This window comes from Plodia interpunctella, chromosome 2, assembly GCF_027563975.2.
Source record: "Plodia interpunctella isolate USDA-ARS_2022_Savannah chromosome 2, ilPloInte3.2, whole genome shotgun sequence".
NCBI lineage: Eukaryota > Metazoa > Arthropoda > Insecta > Lepidoptera > Pyralidae > Plodia > Plodia interpunctella.
The window spans coordinates 9,995,960-10,018,988 of NC_071295.1; the positions used below are offsets into that span (position 1 = coordinate 9,995,960).

Genomic DNA, 23,029 nt, shown 5'->3' on the forward strand with positions numbered 1-23,029 from the left:
AGCGGTGTTGGTGTAAAGGTTAAGACGCCCGCCTGTGTCCCAGTCATATCCTACTCGTGTCACATGAGTTTGTATACCAATCTGACTCATGTAGTTTTCATAGACCACCACTTGCTTCCGGTGAAGGAAAACATCGTGAGGAAACCTGCACACTGATTGTTTATTATTAACTTATGTGTGAAATGGAGAAGGCAATGGCAAACCACTCCATTAATAATGCCAAGAAAGTTGTTGTGTGTGTGTTTCATTCCACGTACCTAATGACCACGACCCTCAGCCATGAGGAATAAGACTATGAAGAAGATGCCGAAGCCGCCAATGTTTGGCGAATTGTTCAACGTACCATCAAGTAACCAATCATAGGTACATCTCTAATTTCATGAACCACTATCGCCATGCTGTGACTGATGCCGACACGAAAGCATGAAGATTCGTAGTTTGTATGAGTGCTTTACAGCAACGTATACCGAATCTGATAATAATGAATACGTTTACTAACCACACAGAAGAAAATTGCGTCATCCTTGCAACACAACAAATTATTGTATGTCAAGTTACCATTATAGAGTAGTTGATTGCACTTTGGGCCTCGGTTTCCATGAAACGGATGAATAAGCGGCTACATCTATCGACTTATTATGAATCGTTGGTAGATTTAGTCTAGAATTCGATTTTCTTTGTTTAGTAAAATTGTCTGACAACTAGGGATACCGATGACCGTGCGAAATGGAGACAAGATCTTGAATTGACGCCCTGGGCTTCGACGCTCAACGGCTGAAGAAGAAGCCGGGATAAAGCTCACGGAGACAAAGATGCAAGAGAAAGTAAAATTAGTTTTGTTTATTATTAACGGACGTGTTGTCAAAATCGTGTTATTGATCAGATCTGATTGCAATCAAACTTATTGTTATCATTATCATTCAACAATTCAGTTATCAGCCCACATCGTACATTAAACCCCAACTGGTAACTACGAGTCTCCTCTTTTTGCTTCATTACACGTTTACAAGTTTTTCTCCAATTAGCACGCAACTAGTCGATATCAGTAAGTGTTAATCACTTACCAAGTTGCCTCTGTAACATATACTGTGCTGTGGTAGTTACAGTCTGTCCTAATAACGCACAATCGTTAATAAAATGGGCGTTTAAAATATTAAAGCGATTGTGAAATTATGATGGAGAAGTGGAGCGTGTCGTTTTTGCATTCGTGTGTACGCATCACGAATGCATCGTAATTAAAATACGTTAGTTTGTCCACGCACTGAAGCCCGGTGCAGTCAATTATATTATATCCATAGATCTCTAAGCGTCTGTCTGTTGTTGCGGCGAATCAGTAATCAAATGGTTTACGCCCGGGCAAAAAGCGTTTATGCCCAGATAATGCACATGCATTATCTGAAACCTATTTCTGACCGTAATCAATTGAGATAGGTCGACGCGTGCTATTACCACGTGCGTGGGGAGGCATTCGATAGGTTTGCAAATGGTTTGTAATAATGAAATACCTCTTTGAAATTGTGTCGATTTTTTTCTAGTATTTTTACACATATCTTAGTAAGAAACTTCTTACAAGTTGTATAAAATTTGCAAAATAAATCATACTTGTCTAAAAATTACATGAATATATCCGGCAAGGTCAGCAATATACAACTGACGATTTATAGTTTCCATTTATGTTATCACCTTTAAGTGACACTTAAAACAATACTAATAAAAATGAAACGGTTGCTTATAAATCTTAAAAACCCTTCCTAGTGTGATTGTACTCAACCACCCGAAGGAAACAGCAAACGTAAAACATTTTATATTTATTGTATTTCCGGTGGTGGCACGTTCGCTGTGACATTTAGAAGTGTGAAAATTACGCCCTTCTGACCTCGGCGGAATTTGTAGCGTACCTCGAGATACTGATGTAGTGACAATGTCATGCTGATGACGTCACTTAACTGAAAATACACGAATTCCATTGTGATTGTTCAAATTCCCATATAGGAGAGAAAAAGAGAAAAAACGGTAAGCCGTTCTAGCATTATAGCGACATTTCTTCTTACCTGTGATCATTCTGAAATGCCAGTAATTTGTGGCTTTTAGTGAAATGCTATAATAAAAAATTTGACGTGCAAAAGTGCCTCTGTAAAGCTCTAATTTCTGAAGAAACGCATCAATTTTAACGTTTTTCAAAGTGTTATACTTTTAAAATAGCTGGTTTCTAAAATTTAATTTTCTAAATTAACATCAATGATATCATCTGTCGAGAGAAAAATTACGTCAGCATTTTAGGGCATAATCGTCATTTTTAATGCACATGTACCAACGATCCGTGGATGGATTTATGATGTTGTCTCTGATAGAATTATGTCAATGTCTGCGTATTCTTCAAAGGACTGGATTTGTCTTTGACGTTATTTTTAAGATTTCTGTTCTTAGTCTCAAGGAAGCTTCAATAAAAAATATCCAAAACAAATTAGAAAGCTTTATGATTTCTTTTATTGCCGAATGAATGTGCGAGTTTATCGTGCTCATTTTCCTGCATATGTTAGTTCCATATATGGCAAGAGACCAATAAATTTCCTCGATACTATACTAGCTTAAACTGTTAGACTATATTTCACAATTACGTAAGTTAAATCTAGTTCACGCATAAATGCGTAATACCGGTTACTGTCAAATCCAACCGATGCTACTTATAACTTACGCATCGTTAATTCCTGATGTCTGCGTAATGCATAATAGACTATTTCTAACCATGTTGGTTACTTGTCGAAGATCTGGAACAAAACAAAATAAAACATTGGAATGTAAATTCTGATATAGCGATAAATATTTGCCAATCCATTGTTGTGTCCAGTTTATTACTTTTTCCTATTATTAGACTTTCAAAATCTATACAATATGTATATTCTATTTTTTTTTTATTTCGCTCGTCAGACTATCATGGAAAAAACATGTTTCCGAAAATGTTGTCCACCAAGGAAGATACATACGTACAATACATCTACATATGTACAGTCCCAGATAGACATATACCGTCAACAATTGTAGCAACATAATTTATAATTAGTATAAACTTGCTTAATCAAAATCAGTTTATGTGCATACTGCAAACTTCGATATACAAATATTTTCCCATAGCTCGTGTGATGAAACGATTGTCAAACAAGATAACGCGTAATATATGGCCCTCGCCACCTGTCTTGCACTGTGTCCCACATAGTTTAACCTGAAAAAACATCCGGAACAGTGATTCACCAAGTTTAGTATTACAATAGATTAATTGCAGATCGTAAATGGGCGAGTTACACGAAGTTTACTTTTATAATGACACAATAGAAGCGCACCGGACGATCACAAATAATTGGGCCCGTCTGAACATGCATACTTTATGCCGGTGATACAATATCGCGGTACAGTTTGCCGAACTTTCCGTATTCGGTATACATTGCTGGTATAGTTAAGACGAAGATTACTTCCATTCGAATACACACGGGCGAGGCCGCGGGCAAAAGCTAGTTTTACCATGTAATTATATTTCTTTAGATTCTTTCATTGTAAAATTTGATTGTATTGGTACTGGTTTCCGCGTTTTTTTATTAATTTTTTTTGGTGAGTCATTTTTCTTTGTACGCATGTTCTACATATTACAACCGCAATGCGCATTGCGTACAAATCAACTATATGTACCATGTATAGTTTATTTACGTAAAATCAACTTCCTTCATTCAAATTTATTAATGGTTATAGTCTTAACAATTTACTTCAACACAAGTGGTAAAATAGTAGCGAAACTTGTAACATTTTTTTTAACTTATATTCGTGTCGTGAAGACAATTTTAAAATATTTCAATTCATAAATTCACCCCTATCCGCACGACACAGGGCGTGCTAAGGTCAAGTTATGCGCAGTGATGATCTCACCATGGCTTGGTCGATGACGTCACAAAACAGGCCCGGCCACATTTGTTTTGTTTTAAAAAAGTAAATCGTAACTGGTTCTCTAAAATTTCTGTTCACTACTATTTTAATCCGGTTCTAATTTTATATATAAAAGTTTTGGCCGGAATTAGCATATGAATTATTTGTTTTTAAAGCCAATGGCTTCATTCATAGAGCGTGTTCCCATTGCTCAGTCGTGCTCCGTTTACGACGACGCAGTGCGTTGTAGCTCCGTCAAGCTCCGTAGTTTTTTATAGGGTTTGACATTGACATGTTGACGTACGACGAAATTTCATACAATTTCTACGTTCTTCTGAGTTGATCCGTCGACGGGTGTCAACATGTCGAAGGACGTCGCAGCGCAACTGAGCAATGGGAATACGCTCTCATCTCTTTACCTATACCGATGTCAATATATTATTCTAGACCAATAATGATAGATGGATAAAACAGATATATTTAAAATAATAATGAGATGAAAAATTTATTCATTACCTTGTCTATCCGGGACAGTGCTCTTTACCACTGAGTTATCGAGGCCAAGCTATGAGATATTAAGGGTTTCATGTCTGTATTACGGAACCAAAAAAAAAACATTTGTGACATATATAACAAAACCATTTAAAAACTGAATTCTCTGAACAAGACCGATTGACGAATATGCCTGACAGATGATAACTCTTTTTTCTTTTAAGATTGTTTTTCATTATACATGTATTTACATCAGTAAAATTATACAACCATCTGGTTATAGCATAAATCCAGTCATTAAAAGCATATGTATTTAGCACAAGACAAAACGGACAAACAGTCGAGTTCACTGCCACGACCGCCTCTCAATATTTGTCCGAACAGTATTGTTATTTCTCACATAACAGTATTAGCTGGACACTAAGCAAGTTAACTGTTATGCTAGCAAGCTATTTGCATCGACTTGCTAAGTATGACGCTTAACATTAAGCCGTTTTTACATGTAAGTATTTTATCGGTTTTTGATTATACGAACAAATAAGATCATTGTATTGACAGGGCCTGAATAATCGAAAGCAATCTTGTTAATTAGTTTATACAATTACCGCAAAACCTGACAAAATTTTTGAAAAATATTGGTGGGCAGAAAAATGCACTGTATAAACAAAAGCGTTCGGGGATGGTTTATGCTCGGGCAGGAACATTTTTGCCAGGATATTTCGAAAAAGTAAGAAACGGGATTTATTTGTTTATATAGATAGTTAAGATGGAGACTATTAGAGATAATGTTTATCTCTCCTGGTTTGGGTTGAGATGATAATAAAATATAAATTGTATTCTCTCATCTGTTTCTAGCGTGCTTACATGCCAAACAGTAGTGCTTGCATTTTTGTAAATTCCGGTTTGAAGGGTGTGAAAAGCAGTGTAATTACAGGCAACAGACCCTAAGCCAGAAGGCCAGAAATCAGACAAAACGTGACGCCCTTGGTGCCTGTGAAGGTCTAATTTAGGTTCTGAATAAACGATTTAAATTTGCGCCCGTCCACAGACTGTGGTAATCAATTATTATCAGGTGGGCCTAACTCATGACTGTTTGCCTTCTTGGTACAACCAAACAAGCAAATAAAAATAATTGAGCTCTGATCGTAATAGGCCATTTTCAATAGGCGTATTTATGTTCTTGCGACATTTGCAAGTGACTTCATTGTATCCAGCAGTTGTAACCAGGCGTCATATATTCACAATAATGCGTTCTTGTGATTTATAGTCTCCTCGTTCACGACTGTCGGTTACGTCTCAATCGGGAGGCAATTTTCTCGAGTAGTTCCGACGTACTTTGCGGAAATGTATTAACTTTACGATACCACAACATCATGTTTGATCTTCGCTATTTAAGCCAGGATTTCTTGAACTGTCAAGATGTCGGAACATTTAGTAGCTGTTGTAAACTATCTTAAATATCAATGGTAAAACAAGCTAAATGCTTGTTAAACTAAGCTATTGATAGACTTTTTGAATTAGCTACTCCCACGTGCATTATTACCGCGTCAATAACAGCTAAATTTTATTTCACCGTGATTCCACCTCATCGGGCAACGTAAGGCTTCCAATAAACGCGGTGAAAGCATCCTTCTCCTGTTACGTCATGTGATGTTTTTTTTGGAAAATGCTAATTTTGGTTCTTTTCATATTTATAGCTATAGAACATTATCCCAACGATAAATTGGGTATAAATATTTCTTTGGTAATTCCGTTACGCCAGTGTCATAACGTACTGATAAAATGGGCAGGTAAGTTATGCGTACGTGGTCTTAAGATTTGTTGCTAGATTGAGCGTGTGCGGTATATAATAATATCCATATCATTCAACTGATTTATCAAAATAGTGACATAATAGAACTTAGTAACGAATTTAGGTATAATGAAAATAAATCATCCTACATTACATAGAATGACTCACATCCCCGGATATTTGATATCATTGTGGGAACACTCGCAAATATGTACAATGTGATAACATATGAAGTATTACTTACACACTTCCAGACAGTTGATCTGCATCATAAATCATGTGAATAGTAGGCAGTACAGCTAAGTGGCTAGCTATTTATCAGTTTCTAGTAAAGAAAGTTTGGAAATGAATAGATTCTCAAATATAAACGCCTGTCGTATAACCTAGCGTGATACGTATATTACCACTAACTGCATCATGTGATAGTCAAGAACCAAATTTTATCAGTTTATTTTATTGTAGATTTTGCGTAATTGTGTAACAAACATCCTCACTCACGTGCAAACTTTCGCATTTAATGTTTGTATAGTAGTATTTGTAAAACACTGTACTCATTGGTAAATATATGTATAGTTGACAACGTATAATATATTGTACTGTACCTTCTTCCTCTTATCTCGCAATGGAGAATTTTCAGGAATTCAACATTTGTTGAATTTATACGTTTTCAGCAATATTCTCTAATAATCAAGAAGCTTAAAATAAGTAGTACCTAATCAGTGTGTTGGAAATTTTGGAAGGATTTTGCTTCACAATTAACAAATCTAGTAGGAAGATTTCCGTGAAATTTTCCGTAGAATGAACCACACCGAAATACCCATGAAAACGGTGGAATCAACAAATAAAAACTTGTTTTCAACGCTATTGACATTCGAAAAGCATTCGTTTTACCAATGTTATTATAAAAAATTCATAACACAGTTCGCTGACCGCTAATGATAGGTCACATCAATCATAACATACCCGGAAGCCGGAAAGTTCGACGAACGACACCCACCCGACCTTGGGGTCAAATTGCAGGGTGGTTCTGGAACCGACCTTGGTGTTAAATTGCAGGGGGTTTCGGGGGTGGTTCTGGAAAGGGGGCTAATTTGTTGATTTCCATTCCAATGATCTGTTGGTTGTTAGCAAACATTTCAAAGTTGTAATAAAAGTATAAATCGAAAAGAAAAAATTATAAATGATGATCTTATAAATCTTACATATGATACTATTGATGCTCATTTTTAGATCTACCAAGGTGTTGGTAATTTAATAAGGAATTAGGTTCATTTGCAGGTTATACCAATTTTTTACACATTTTGTATATATATTAGGTATAAGCTTCAGATTTATAACATAATGCCAGAGTTCACGTGCCAGGGCTCCGACGCTCAACAGCTAAGAAAACAACCGGGCAAACGTGCAGATGAGAGCCAGTGCTCATACACTTTTCAACCTGTTATAGTGTTATCTTTTAATATCACTATTCACCATTGTAACGACAGTGTAATTTTTTTTACCGATGTTTTTATTACCACATAAATTCTTAAATTAAATACGATTAGACCATCCAAAACTCTGAAAATGTTTCCTACTTATTAAAAGTATTCCGCATTTAGCTGTTTTAAACAAGACAAAAATTTTTCCAGTAAATTGTCAGTTACCTAAGAGTGTGTGTAAGTGTGCCTTAAGTTCCCATAACCACCCTTTGAGAGTTCAACAACCGACCTTGGACTCTTCAGGTATCAAGTTCCCAATGCAATTAGTGTTCAGTTACCGTGTGATCACTTGATCCAATTTTTATTTATTTGCGTAGCTAAGTTACTTGTTTACTTTTGTGTTTTGCTGATATGTCAACGTCACAATTTTATTTACGCGACGTAAAAAAAGAATAGAAGCTCTGATATCAAACAATGTTTGTCCATCAACATCCAGGGGAAAAGACTTTTGTAAAGTAAGTTAGTTAGCAGTAGATTTAGCTCTGTCGATGAATGCGTCCAATTAATTTGTAGTTACAACCGTCGTCTTATATATACTGTGTGTCGACTCGGCTAAATTTGTGAGGACCGATACGACGCCGTGGATTCGGCATTATCTGTCGAAAGTATATCTGAAAAATAAAGTACATAAGTTAGATGAAAGGAAAATAAAAGTAAAGATATATTATCTGTCGATATCCTAGTCTTAAAATATATGATTATTACTAGCTTTTGTCTGCCGCTTCGCCCGCGTAAATTTCCCTTCCAATTACAAACGACACTACATTTTTTTTTTGTATTGTTGTTCTATAATTGGTCGTCGGCTTCCACCATAAGTTAATTTGGGACTCTGTGGGTGGTTTGATCACATGCCTAAAGCGTGTTAGATTGTTTACAATGTTTAGTTGTCAAGAGATAGCGTTTTATTTCATTTAATTATCTAATTAAGTTATACATTTTTTTTGAAATGAAAATTAACAGATAAGAAAAATATCCAAGTACTGTATGTATATAACTATCTCAAAGTTGAAAGCAAAAATGTTAAGAGCTGATAATGCCTATTTTGTTAAGTTTTATCCAGATTAGCTCTGCAGCATTTCCCATTAATAAACTTTAATGTTCCCATGATAAATACGAGTAAAAAGCGTGTAAAGCTCAATGTTACAATTGCATCAAAACTATCTTATGATAATATTTCCCCGCGTGATTATTGCGTTGTAAAATTTGTTCGCAACTGGCGCCATCCTCATCATCCTTGTATCGTATATCACTCACTATCACTATGCTAACGCGCGAAATGCCTGTAAAGTTTAGTATCTGTTAGGTTATCCATGTTTTGTCTTATGAGGTATCTACATCTGAATGACAATACGGTTTGTTAGAACACATTCGGCAATCGTCTGTTGGATTTTTACAAGTGTAACACATATTTGAATTTGTATGCCTTCATCTTTTTAAATAAAATGTGCTTACACCGTTTTTATTTAAACATTTCTTTTTTCTTGAACTGCTTTGTCATCTCTTTTATTCAGAGTAAATATACGTTTTGTCCGCCTACAGGGAACTATAGCATCTGAACAATGTTATGTGGCAAACGACGGCATATAAATGCCTCAAAGCATGACAAACACTCCCAAGGTCTTGGCTCTCACCAACACCCGTAAGTGACGATACCGCATCGTATATTTTATAACGTCCATAACGTATCCTGTCAGTGGCTTTCTAGAAAACACCAGTATAAACACGACATCTTACGCGGTTTTACTATGGTAACAAATTACTTACAAACGTAATTTATCTCCAGCTGAGAGGGTTTGTTTATGAGTAACCACATTTCTGTCTTGTCTATTTATAGTCAACATAATGCTTATTCTGATGCTGTGTACTTAATCAGTTACTAGTTCCTATTTGACTATTGATAAAACTATATCGATGTTGGCTACAAATGAGAAATATTCATAAAATTGAAGCTTAAGTTGCAGTCTGCATACTTTTCTGATTACAATAAGTCTGTCAGAGGTTATCTGTGTTTTTGCCTCTGTACAACAATATGTCTAGACCTCAGACAGTCTTCGTGCCAACTTGACCTTCTTTGAACATTCACCTTCCTTTTTGCAATTTGATCTATTCGTGTTATATCATCTTTCATTTTTATATCGCATTCGTCATATGAGCCACGTCAAACTACCACCAGCTTATCATCGCTCTGCTCTTGCTTGATATTTGACAGTCCAAATTCCTGAGACCTATGTATAGTATACAAAATTCAAATGAAAATAAAATCTTTGACAAATAATAGCTTAATAGCCACCCTAGTCTGGTTTCACAGATCTTTTCGTAGTATATCTATTACTTTATTATTCAAACTAAACTGGAAAACCGGTAGTTTCGCCCAAAATAGTTTTTATATGTATATCCAAATGAAATTTGTATTTTCGCATAGCTACCAATCTATGTTGATCGTTGATGTTCTCCCGGTGTTGTCTGTATATTCTCGCTTTTCGCTTATACTGCGGAGGGGTTGGAAGGCCAGGCTTGTTTGGTTGATTGCACCAAGAACAACGGTCAAGGTGGGTCCGGCGTCTGACTGGAGCCGAGCGAAATAAACAATCCAGATACGAATAACTTTGCAGATCTGCGTGATGTCCGGATGCTGTCACAGGTGAAGGTTAATCGTATGTTTTGTTGAGGATATACTCATTAAAATTTATTAGAACTGTGAAACAATGAGGCTGTTAATTAAGATAATTAATTATAGTTTCGACAGTAACGAAATGTAGTCTTTGAGTAAAAACGTGTCTATATAAATCAACAAGTGAGAGAGAATTATTATAGTTTATCTACAATTGGCTTAAGATTTGACGAGTTGTAGAATCAACTATTTAAATCATATTTCTAATGGCAAAAACAAAATTTTATATGGAGCTTTTATGACAGTGGAGTCAAAAAGCATTTATATTCTACTTTAATGAAACCGAAAAAAATGTAATATATTAAAGTGTCATTTAATTATCGTGTTTGATTATTTAAATACCTTTACACCCAATCGAACAGCCAATTGGTATCTATTTGTGAAACTTTTTTTTTAATTGTCTTGAAACAATAGCTGTGAAAGAAACATCGAATTCTTCGAAAACTTGAATTAACTTTGTAAATAATAACTCATTCTGAGTATACCGTAGATAATATAGCGGTATCTAACGCTTAAAAGAGGAAAATGTTTTTTTATTTTTATGAAATGTTTCAAATATTATATACTCGTACACCCTTGCCCTGTGTTAAAGGAGACACTGGTCATACTAGTATTGATCGATGGCAGTGGCCATCATCGATATCCGGAATGTGTAGGTTACGTAAGAGTAGTACGTAACTCTTCCAAACAATTTTATGCGATAGAAATGTTTTTGTATATATATCACGCTATCGCATCGGGTCAATATTAATTCAAAACATGTCGTTAAAGCTAGTTGGAAGCGATTAGTACCATGTTTACATTATTTTAATTAATAGCAACTTGCTCGTTTATTACAAGTGATTACTTTGTGTTTTATATTAGTTGTATGGCTGTAACTGCCGCATCATTTACGTCTGTCTAGTCACGAACAGAGCTCAATTTTATACAGTACTCCATTTTAATGTCTCAGAACGTGATTCCGAAATAGACAATTACTATTTATCAGTGTACTCAGTCTAATGCACTGAAAGACCGTGGTATTTTCAAAGAGGCTTTGTTACCATTATTATAAAGTTGTTTTTTGTTGGATCGGGGATTAGTCTGAGCCCTGTGTCGTCTGTCGACATTGTTATCAGCAATATCGCACGCGCACGCGCCGCAAACGACCGCTTGTATGATTTACTACTACAGCTCTGAAGGGCCATTGTTGGCTCAGCCACAGGACGATTACACAATCGGATCATTTGACGCTTGTCGAAGGTTATCTCGCCGTTCGTTGTCGGCAATGCAGGCCTTTGTTATGCTATGTCACGTTTCTGATCTTTGTTACTAGTAACAGCTACACTACCCCCTGATTAAGCGCAGTCAACTATTCCTTCATATAAAATTGCTGGGTATTGTTTCTAGAATGTTGATTTCACAAAAGTTGAAAGATAACTGTTGGACAGCAATATAATTTCTTAAAAATGTAGAATAATTTTTAAGAATTAATATTGCTTGCGAAAACATATTATAATTGCCTTTCTTTGTACTCCTTTTTAAAACATTAACATTTTTTTTAAGATCACTCTATTACAAATTTGCTGTATTAAATTAGTACAATATGTTTATGTCTAAGTTATTAATCGAACAACTTGTTGATTACACTGATGCCAATTACGCCGTGGAACCTGTGAAATCAATCAAATTTAATCAATTTCACGATGCTCTGAACGAGAATGGACTTCAAGACCATGATCCGTTGATGTATCGCCCAATTTGGGTAGCTGCCAGTTAAACGTGGCTAAAGTAAATTTGGCACCTATGGGTCTAGTCGTATAACTGGGGTTAGGTTACGACCTATTTATAGTTTATTGGTTTGTTATTTAAATATTGTTGTTAAAACATATGTTTATTTATTGCCAAATGAATCTCCATTTCATGATTAAGATAACAATCATTAAAATAATTAACTACAAATGACATCCTATTTGATAAACGTTCATAAAATTCAAATATAATTAACTACAATCAACAAATATTCGATAAAATATTCATAAAATTTAAATATATCTTAACATTGAATTACATAAGTTATTTCGTTGATGATTAAATCTGCACAGCAGACACGCAATCTCCTCATAAACTGTACATTAGTACTTCATTAATAGTGCTAATGTTATTATTCAAGTAGCATGTAGTAAATTTTGTTTTTATGATGTGCGACAGTAAGGTGAGGATAATGCAGAATTCAGTTTCTAAAATTAAAATCTTGCTAAATTATAGTTTGGTCAGGGGTAGTTTATTCCTTCTATTTTTAAGTAATTAAAACATTTTATTGCACTTAAGATCCAATATTGAACAAGACACCTACGATCTATTTATTTATTTAGACTATATTAATTACTTCTTGGTCTAACATTAATAACAATGGCAATTATTAGTTGTTGATAATATCTAATACATTCAACCTTCGCTTCTGACCTTGCTGCTAGTGAAATGCACCAATGCAACTACATTCCCATGATGCAATAGTCCTTTAAGCTCCCTGGTACTTTCAAACATTTATATTAATTTATTTCTAAAGTCAGAGACATATACTTGGCTGGGCAAAGGTCGCATCATTCAACTACTTCTTAACAGCTCTCTCCGACAACTTCCGACCACTGGTCGTTAGAAACTAAAATCGTCACTCCACCACGTCCACAGTCTTACCATCTTTGTGTAGCCACTGGAGAAGCTATGTGGCGGCTTCAAAGGTCCATAGGTTGTGGTTATGGTGTATTCAATTGACCCAGCTAAAGTCATTTAAGTTTGGCACCTTTGCTTTGGTCATCAGCAATAGTATAATCACTTATTATGAAATAATAAATGTCAAGGTATTTCAAAACAAAGCTGCTAAACTGCAAACATTCCTTGAAAGGGCCGCGTGGCAATTATTTCGAAAAGCCATGCCCGCGTCAATCGCATGCGATTGTCGAGGTCGTACGATCGTATGCACTCACGCCATCGCATTGTCGATCGTCAGGGTGAGGTTGCATTGCTGGAACATTTCCTGCATGATATGAACATTTCCATTATTATTGTTTTCGCAGAATTTCGCCATTGTTATTCTTAAGTTCATAGACAATGATAAAAATTAAAAATCAATCATCATATGACACTTGTTTAGTTCGACGTTCGTCGTCCTCACCAAGTTTTAACTTCCGACTAAGGCTTGCTCTTGCAATGGTTAACAAAAATATATAAACGGATACAATATCGCACAAGGAAATGTATGTGGCATAATTTTATTACCGAGTTCTTCATATCCGGACTCGGAAATATATTTATGTTTCTGACTAAAGGTCAGATGATAATTTCTGTGTTTTACAAATTTGATAAAACCTTCTGAAATTCGAGAATTTTTGTATGTACTCGTACATGCTCAAATGAGATTTCACACACGAATAAGTTATGTCACGCTTTCTTTTTACTTTTCCATCCATTTCTGTGAATTTAGTTTATATTGATTTGGCAACTCGAACCAAGAATTATTGACGTTAACGTTAATTACTTTGGCTATCATGCTATATACTCGTTACTGCCTTTATATTTAAAGCAATTGCACGTAATAACTTTTTATTGAAAGCTATTTACTCAGAATCCATCCATCAATATCTATATTACACTACATACTGTAATTTCCTTGAGAAATGAGTTTTCATTTTGCCCAACATTGTAATTTCATTTCTACCGCGACTCTCTGTCTACCAAAATTCTCATTGACGTGATGTGTTTTGTTGCCAACTCGAAGTAATTAGACAACAGAATGTTCTCGACACTAATTATTATTATTACCGTGCTTTGCTTTGTCTATATGTGACTGCTAATCTTTAAAAGTATTCCATTTAAACTAAGAGTATAATTATCACCTAACAATGACTGAAACATCTAAACGAACAAATCGGTTATTGTTGAAAAATGTTTCTAAGCAATTGATTTATAAACACGATTGCGGCGGCGACAAGTTGGCTGGGCTGCCTGTCGACGTCCTATTGACGTGATAGCTCATTCATACTCAGCTAGATGCGTTCCGTGACATATTTCTGGTTCGTCGACGTGCCCAGCCCGGCTAATTGCCTGTTCTCGCCCACGGTCTACGTGATCCCCTTGGCTTCCTCTTGTCGTTTCATCTTCCTCAATGGCGTGATCGGCATCTCTATTGTCATCATTGTCGATGTACTCTGACGTTATCATGTCCACTGATTTATTTTATTTACTAGCTAGACAATCCGATGACCATATGACCATTCACTTACATATGTACGACACTATATATGACACCACGCATGATACAAAAGTATCATGCGTGGTGTCCAAATACCTTATAATGAATATATTTTTTTTTATCATGACATACTTAAACACAGAATGCTTGCTTGCGAAATATTTACCCTTGCCACTAACTGAATATTACTGCTTATGTATCTTCACCCCGCTGAGAATGCTCTGCTTCGCGCGGCTGTTAATATATAAATGGACTCCTATGTAATCAGCCTAATATCCTTTACACTTGGCGGGATATCATCGATGTAACGTGCAAAAGATTAGATTACTCAATAAGTAACAATCCCTTGATGAGTAAATATTGATTTTAGAGTTTTGTTTTTAAGCATAAGGTGTATCTGCTCCAATGTTTAACCATAGAAATCATTAGTTAGTTTTGTTCAATCGCTTGTATGTTGATTGGAGCAGCTATGCCATTCATGTCATTGCTCGAGGCTAGGGCTGTGGTGACGTGGTGATGTGTCGGCAGCATCAACGGGTTGGCGTTGGCGCTCGGCAGCAGCGGCGCGGGCAGCCCTTCGTCAGCTGACACCAGAGAGCAGACGGCAACATCGTCTCGTGCGGCATCCCCTCCGCCCTCCGACAGGCAACACACCAGGTAGACAAGCTCTACGCTCGGACCGTTTGGCTTCTGTGGCTATGGCTGTTTTGTTTCTCCAAGCCAGACCTGAAATACTTCGAATGTTTTCTGTACCATCATTGAAAACAATGCTAGTATTTCCCGTCTTTGATGGTGTTGGTTATTTGGTTGATGGTATTTTGTTTTGTTTGTGGGTCTGGTGTTTTTATTTCTATGTGATCGTTTATGTATGCATGTTTTTTTTTTCGTTTCCTTTCAGTGACAATCTTCAAACTAATTTTATTGTAATTGCTATATATGTTTTATGTGCATTTCAAATTATCATTTTCAATGCCATTAATGCACCAACATGTGTTTTGAAACGATTTTTTACTTGATGTTTATGATAGCTATTAATTATAATGTCCGTCTCATGTAATTTTGTCATGAAGCTGATTATCACGTTCAAATGGCTGTGTAGATAAAGCCGGCTGTAAATGTAAATATTGAAACACAATGTTCGCTGTGAAATCAAATATAGTAAATTTTAATTTCGTTAAAATTTTCCGAAAGGAATGTAAACAATCATAGACATATCTAACAATATTCAAAAATATCAAAATGAAATGCAATTCAATATTTGTACTCATCGATTTATTACTATCCGAGGTATAAATTATGATGTCAATTTATTTCTGGACCATCCGTATTATACGTGCCCATATTTTGTTATTACAATACGATGGCATCATCGATTTAAATGTACATACTAAAACTTACTGAATAAATAAGGTGCATACATAGTGAACAATCTCTCGCTTAAACTTGCTTTCTCTGTTTTCCGCCTCATTCTAAACCGCAAAGAAGATTTGATGCGGTTTTCCATGTGATTTAAGTAATTTATTCCAGGAAGTTTAAATAAAACTTTATTTTGATGTTCGGCTTACACGAAATAGATTTAACGAAACATTTATGAGATAGTTGTGAATTTTAATACACAATACACAGCGAATGCCGAAGTGACACAGCGATGCCGAAACAAAAATTGATTGAACAATCGGTAAGTGCTAATAAGAAAGCAACATTCATAAGAAAACACCATACTTATTTCGTTTAATCACAAATATTTGAGACTTAAGCATAATCAATCATTGACACATTGACGAAGCTTAGAAGACAGAGGTGAATTCAATCAATAGACCAAGACACACGATAATGGAATAGGAACCTTATGATTGTTAAATTTGATATATAAAGTTTGAAATAAAAATGCGAACTTGCACACAGGATAATACATTACATGATTCGAAATTACAATTTAAATCTCGTATTTTGATGCAACATCACAAATATCCAATATACACACAACATCCAGTGCGTGGTCAGCCTTATATTTTGTTCGAATCAGAGGCTTACGTCATGCGCCGAGAATAGGCCGCGTTGCTTTCAATAGGGAGGGAGTTCTTGTATTTTTTGCTGTTTAGGTTGTTGACTTACGTTTAGATGTCATAGCAAGGACACGTTGTGGTCATTACTTAGTATTATCACCAATTCAATACTAATGATATAATGATTGCATGATAAACGAAAACCAGGCATTAATATTGGATTAGGTACCTGTTCTGTCTGTCTTGTGATTATAGATTTTAGTCAATCATTCATTGTAAATAAGATTTTATTACAATTCCGTCGAGCAAGGTTTTTGAGGTATTACAGCTAAATTAATAACCGAGGGAGATTGTATGGTACTAGCTAGTTGTACAGCATTAATTAATATTTTTCCATTCCTTACAATCACATAAAAAAGAATTCGAGAATTTGGTTACGAAATAAAAAAACTTTATTTTCCATGAGGTATTCATTGATACTATTATCAATCTATAATATATATCTGTCTGTACCTACAGAAGCAACTTTTTGATGTGTTGTAATTTGAAGTCGAAATTGTCATAACAATAAATAAAAATAATTACTAAAAACAACCGAATCAAGTTCTCAAGAAAATAATGATAATACAATAGATTCGAAATTATTGAAACACTATCAAAGGTCAGACGCCTACTATCTCACGACTCGATCTCTGCCAAAATACCTTCACGGAGTCTACATAAAGACGAACTTAATCAATGATACCAATCGCCTGTCTACCTTATCTGCGAACTGTTGTGAGACTTTTAAGTGACTTTCGTGAAATAATTAATACACCTTGTAGTAATTTTAGGTTGTCATGACGATTACGTTGTTTGTTCCAAAACAAAGACGATTGAACTTCGCTTTAATGACGGTACCAAATTAAATGCTCGATACTCGTTAGTATAAAATCAACAATAATTAAACAATTTTCAATGATGACCAGCGTAGTTTTAAAACGATTTTTAAAAGGTGGTACTTTCAGTTTGACTTGAACACGAGAATAATTAGGTACTTGAAAATTGTCATAAATGTTTAAAGGCAGTCTATATTTTCAATAGCGTATTGCATTTGCTGGTGAAAAGCTAATATAAATAGATAAACCGTAATGATTGATGCATGAACGAATTAAGAATACATTGAATCTCGCTGTAGCCATGGAGCTCCACTTGCGCCCCTCGGGGTTGGGGTCGGGGTTGACGTTAAGCAGTGCGTAGCTAACAATAAAAATCTATGATAAAGGTGGAATCGCATGTTGCGAGGTAATTAAAAATTCATTCACATATGCTGCTTGCTTACATAGAGGGTGTTACTAAGGACTGTTAGTATTTATTCAGAATTTTAGTTTTATATTGTAGTTGTTGTACATGTTGGACGACATTCTAACTCTAAATGCATAGAGTACCTATTTTTGTATATTACAGGTAGTCGTTACTCTGAAGCTTTATTTCCCTTCCGTGACCGTAAATAAGCTTTCTATGAAATCAGACCACAGTTTCACAGAACGCAGAGATTTGTAGTCTTCTTCTATTGTCCATTCCACAGTCCACAAAGAAAGAGCAAATTTCAGTGCATTTGAATCGATAGCTCGTCATTATATTCAGGTAAGTCTAGATACACCATGGATATGTATCTAGACCATACCAACTGAAAGTCTAACTCAAGACAGTATTTCACTCAAATCTATTACTTTAAAATAGCCAATATTTTGTTTTTTATAATGGTACTAAATACTTTCAATTGGGTACATCGTTGTGTGTTGGGTTTAATTGTTCTAATAATTTTGTTGAGTTGGAGTTTGTAAAGAGGTTCTTTCTTTGCCGTGATCCGTTATACTCTGCTCAGCAACCAACCACGGCTGGGTTCGACGCCCGGCGAAAGCTCGGCACTCAATATTGCGACCTCATGATTCGCAATTCATCATTTGTACAACCGCCGACGTTCCTAATCGCATTCTTACTACCTATGAAAAAGTTATGTAGTATGCAGATTGTGCCTCTTTCTTATATCTTTGCTGTTTAAGCAAGGTACAGAAAATGTAAGAATTCAGTTCCTAAAATATAATTATAGGTAGGTAGGTACCTTCACGTTTCTGATGGAAAAGCTGATGTAGGGAAATTTCCCAATCAAAATAGGGCCAAATATTCAAAAAATTTAGAAAGCAAAAAAAAAACGAAGTATTAATGTAAAACGTGGTCAATAAGACAGAAACAAAAAAAAAACATTTCAATAGTGCTGGGTGGATGGGTAATATAAATGGGGGAATAAAAGAACTACAATTACAAAACTAAAAGAAATAGATATTTATTGGTGTCATTTTCATAATTTTAATGAATTTGAGTTACGCCACAAACATATCCAAACGTTGATGAAAATGTAAGAAAAATATACTTCGCAGTGATATTTACCTATGTTATGTCAATGTATATACCTATAGAAATAAAATCGTAATTTTATGACTAGTCTACAATTCGTGTGGGCTATAAACCTAGTTGCGATGTGCTTCAATGACTTAAATTTTTTCTCATCACTCGTACTCCGTCATTACGGTGAAATCAATCCAACTTCGAAAATCGTACGTGAGAGATGCACAAAAAATTATTTAGGGTATTATTGGTCAAGTCCAAAAGTTTTTCTGATACGTCTTACAAAATATTATGCGTGACTTGGTATGGTTGAACTTGACTTCTTTGAAGATCAGGCACACTTGTTCTTTTATCGTAGCTATTTCCAGTTACTTTTATACAATCAATTTTTTTAACCCGTCGATCGCGTAGAATAGAGACACAATAGATTGGACCGACACATTTGCATCTGTTTGTAAGGTAGATGTTTTTATAAATTAAAAATTATCTTTATCCCAATATCGGGGTTGGTTATTATAAAGCGACCAGCTGGGAGAATTGCGCAGTTGAATTAAAATGACGAAAAAAACCCTTTTCAAACATTTTTCGCCTTAAAATCATAAAGAAAGAATCGGCCATAAAATAAAGCTTCACCCCGTAGTCAGGTCAAGCTCAAAATTACCTAATCCCAGTTATAATCTTAAGCCTGACAGTTTTCTTTAACAACGCTATTCCTAATTTTTACCCACACTTCTCTGATACTGTAGACTAATTGCGTAAGTGATTCATTCTCAGCGCACTTTGGAACTGTAAAAGTGTCATTTACGCACGCAAGTGTATCGTATGTCGTCTCTCTAATCGCTTTATCCTTGCCCTTAGTAACAACGCACACACGTCACCGCATGACATTGAAACTTATCCCGAGTGGTTGTAACCTCAACCACGGGATGCGTCCAAGCACCCAACCGTACAAGGACTCAGGCTTACGTCATTTACAAATATATACAAACAATTATGCACCTCTTTCCGTAGCTATTAAAACTCATATTTCAATGAGAATCACTATTCTGGAGGCTTCGATTAGCTCAACTGTTTCAAGAGAGTGTATACTTGTAATTTGTGGCTATATATTTGCAGTGATGACCTATGTTTTGAGCTTTACAAGCAGTAAAACCTTTCAATTTGAAATTGGAATAGAGAAATCTAATATCGTTAAGTTTCGAATTGGACGTCTCTGGTGAAACCTCAGCCATCAAATTCTGCGAGGTGAAGTGTTGCAAATGAAATTCATTTAATGGTATAACATTAAATAAAACTTGTTGAGATTACATAGTGAAAATGTGAGAATATCTACGACAAATATTCAATTGTATTTGTTTTAATCGTCTACTGCTTTTTACTTCATGAAATACGTTTATTTTTCGTCTTTACTATTTGTACAAAATGATTTATTTTATGATTTATTAATGATTAATCATGAAATCGAACAATTTTATTAGAAATTTCAGCCCACTCTTGAATACCATTTTCTTTTGAATGCACAATGCTAACTACCTATTTCAAATGGGTTTTGAAAAGTAGTGTTCCTACTTATTTAAATTTAGCGATGACTACATCATGTTTGTTGGAGCCGACAAGAACCGCCCACGTGTATAAAGCATTATACAACTAATTTACTAACAGATTAGCATACTGTGGTTCTGGATTCACAAAGCCTTTCTAAACATTCGATGTTAAGTCATACACGCTTGGAAACCGTGCGCGTGACCACTTTATTATCTGATGTGTTTTTCATGAGTTCAATGTATCTAGTCACATTTTCTTCAATGTCAGCCAGTTTGACATTTAACTTGATATATTTTTAATCATGTGGTGCATTCAAATCATTGGGTGACTCATTATAATTAAAAATAGCGTAAAGTTTGGATCAACAGCTGTCATACGTTCAGGAATGTAATCATGATTTTCTTATCCCTTTCTTTAATTGCACATTATGCAAGCTTTATTTATTGACCAATAATTTAAATTCCCGTCATTTGTTTTGTTACAAATTAAAAGAAGAAAAAAACTATGATAATGTTCCTACTAAAGCTGTAAATTATATACTGACTGAGTACATCTGACGTAAACTATTCAGACTATATATCTGTTTGCAAATTAACAGTTTATATTACGCGGCTAGTCACTTCACAATGTGTGAGTCAATATATCCGGAATTAATTCGCATTTATACAAACTTGACCTATATAGAATACGCGACATTTTCGACTCTCCCGAGCCAACCTTGTAGAGAGGTCGGTGTTAAATTAACGCTCACTGAATTGTATTACGGTAAAGTAATTGTATGCAACCAGAAATTATATTTATGCAATACCTTTATATTACCAATGCACAATATTAAGCGTTATATTCAAAATTATACTTATGCGAATTAATTAAGTTATTTTCACATTCCCACTTTTCCAATTGACAAATTCTCAAATCTTGATATAAATCTTTAATAATTTAAGACATAAAATGTTCTTGGATTTCTTTTGGCAGCTATATCTTTGCTTAAAAATTTCCTTTTAACAAGGTCGACATTTATTGACAGAAACAGATGTAATATCAAAATATACTATGGAAATTTGTAGTCTCTCCGATGTTTCATTATGACTAAGAAATAAAAATGTAAGTAGTAGTAGCTTTATGTACGTACACTGTTCTCTTGGCGTCCAAAGTCTTTTCAAAGTCTATGTCCAAAGGTTGTAGAGAAAAGATAAAAAACACAACTGACAATTTAAACTTCCTGGTGTTAAAAGAGTAATGGCTGTGGCAAAAATCGGAAAAACGATCAGATAAGAGAAAGAAAAAGACAATTGTCAGCCGTGAGATAATCCCATCAGAGTTTACTTGCTCATGTCATAAAACACCATTCCTTTGTCATCGTATTCCTTCTGTATCAGCTGATAAACCATATTGCAATACATTATTATACAATAAGTCAATGCAGTTATCATTTGGGACTTGTTGTACAGTAAATGGGGGCGCGACTTTGTCACTCGTGCCAATGATTCGGGTGCCATTTGCCAAGTATTCGCATTGTCGGACAACATGCCAGAGAGGGACAATTCCACTAACCAATTCAACAAACCTCGTGCGTAGTTTTATATACGCCTGTTTGAATTTATGTTTAGGTCACATTTGTTTTATTGTGTCAGTGACGTTTTTACGTATGATAAAATAAACGTGTCCTAGTAACGTGAGCGAAATCTCTGCTGAAAGTTACATAAATATTTTTATAGTTTGTTTTTGCGTTTGGAGACTGGGTTTTTAGGTTGGCGCGAAGAAATATGTACATTTCTTTCATTTGAAAAGTTTAATAACGAAATCTTGCGTTTGATGTACAATTCTAAATTTTCGCATTTTGTTATCTTGACTAAAAGAGTAAATGTTCAATCAAAAGGACCTTAGAGGCGATAAGTTAACCCAACAGTCTGCGATCATTATTCAAACAAAATTATATGCGATTGTAATTTGTCGCTCACGACAGTTGTGTTATTGTTATTATCAATACGTGATAATGTAGGAGGTCCTCGATCGAGTACCCTTCTGATTACTTTGTTTGTCTTAATTTATTGTTTGAATTTTATATATAATAATTAAACATTATTTTATGCTCATGATAATGAGCTTGAGTATATTATTGACTGCATGATTAGAATATTTATCTTTTTAGATAAATTTGAAGGTATTTTACAATAATATATTTACGACGTTTGTGTACACGTAAGTAAATGATAAATGAGGTCGTGCCAAAATGCAAGTCTTTATCATCATGATTTTTAATGACATTTTAATTTTCTTTATTGCACCCAACATCTGTTCACTCGAGATGTAATCATCAGATGTACAAAGTACGACTCCAACATTGTCATCCAACACATCACTTACATTTACCATATAATGGTGCGCAGGAGTGGAGACACGTGCTGGAAAAGTACGAAGAGCAAATCAGTATGGACTCGATTGAGATTGACAGCAGTTTTAATGAACCGCAAAGTGGGTGTCTGGAAATAGCGGTAGTTAATATGGGAG

General features: G+C 35.0%; 1 protein-coding gene across 2 annotated transcripts in view; it reads left to right on the plus strand.

Moving 5' to 3' along the window:
* bun (bunched) overlaps positions 1-23,029 on the plus strand; it is a 117,518-nt gene that overhangs the window by 38,294 nt on the left and 56,195 nt on the right. The window contains exon 2 of one of the 2 annotated variants that reach the window (XM_053758686.1): positions 15,108-15,236. The exons of the other annotated variant lie outside the window; for it this stretch is intronic. Within the exon in view, the coding sequence (XP_053614661.1) occupies positions 15,108-15,236 (129 nt within the window). The remainder of the gene's footprint in view (positions 1-15,107; positions 15,237-23,029) is intronic. 2 annotated transcript variants of the gene reach the window in all.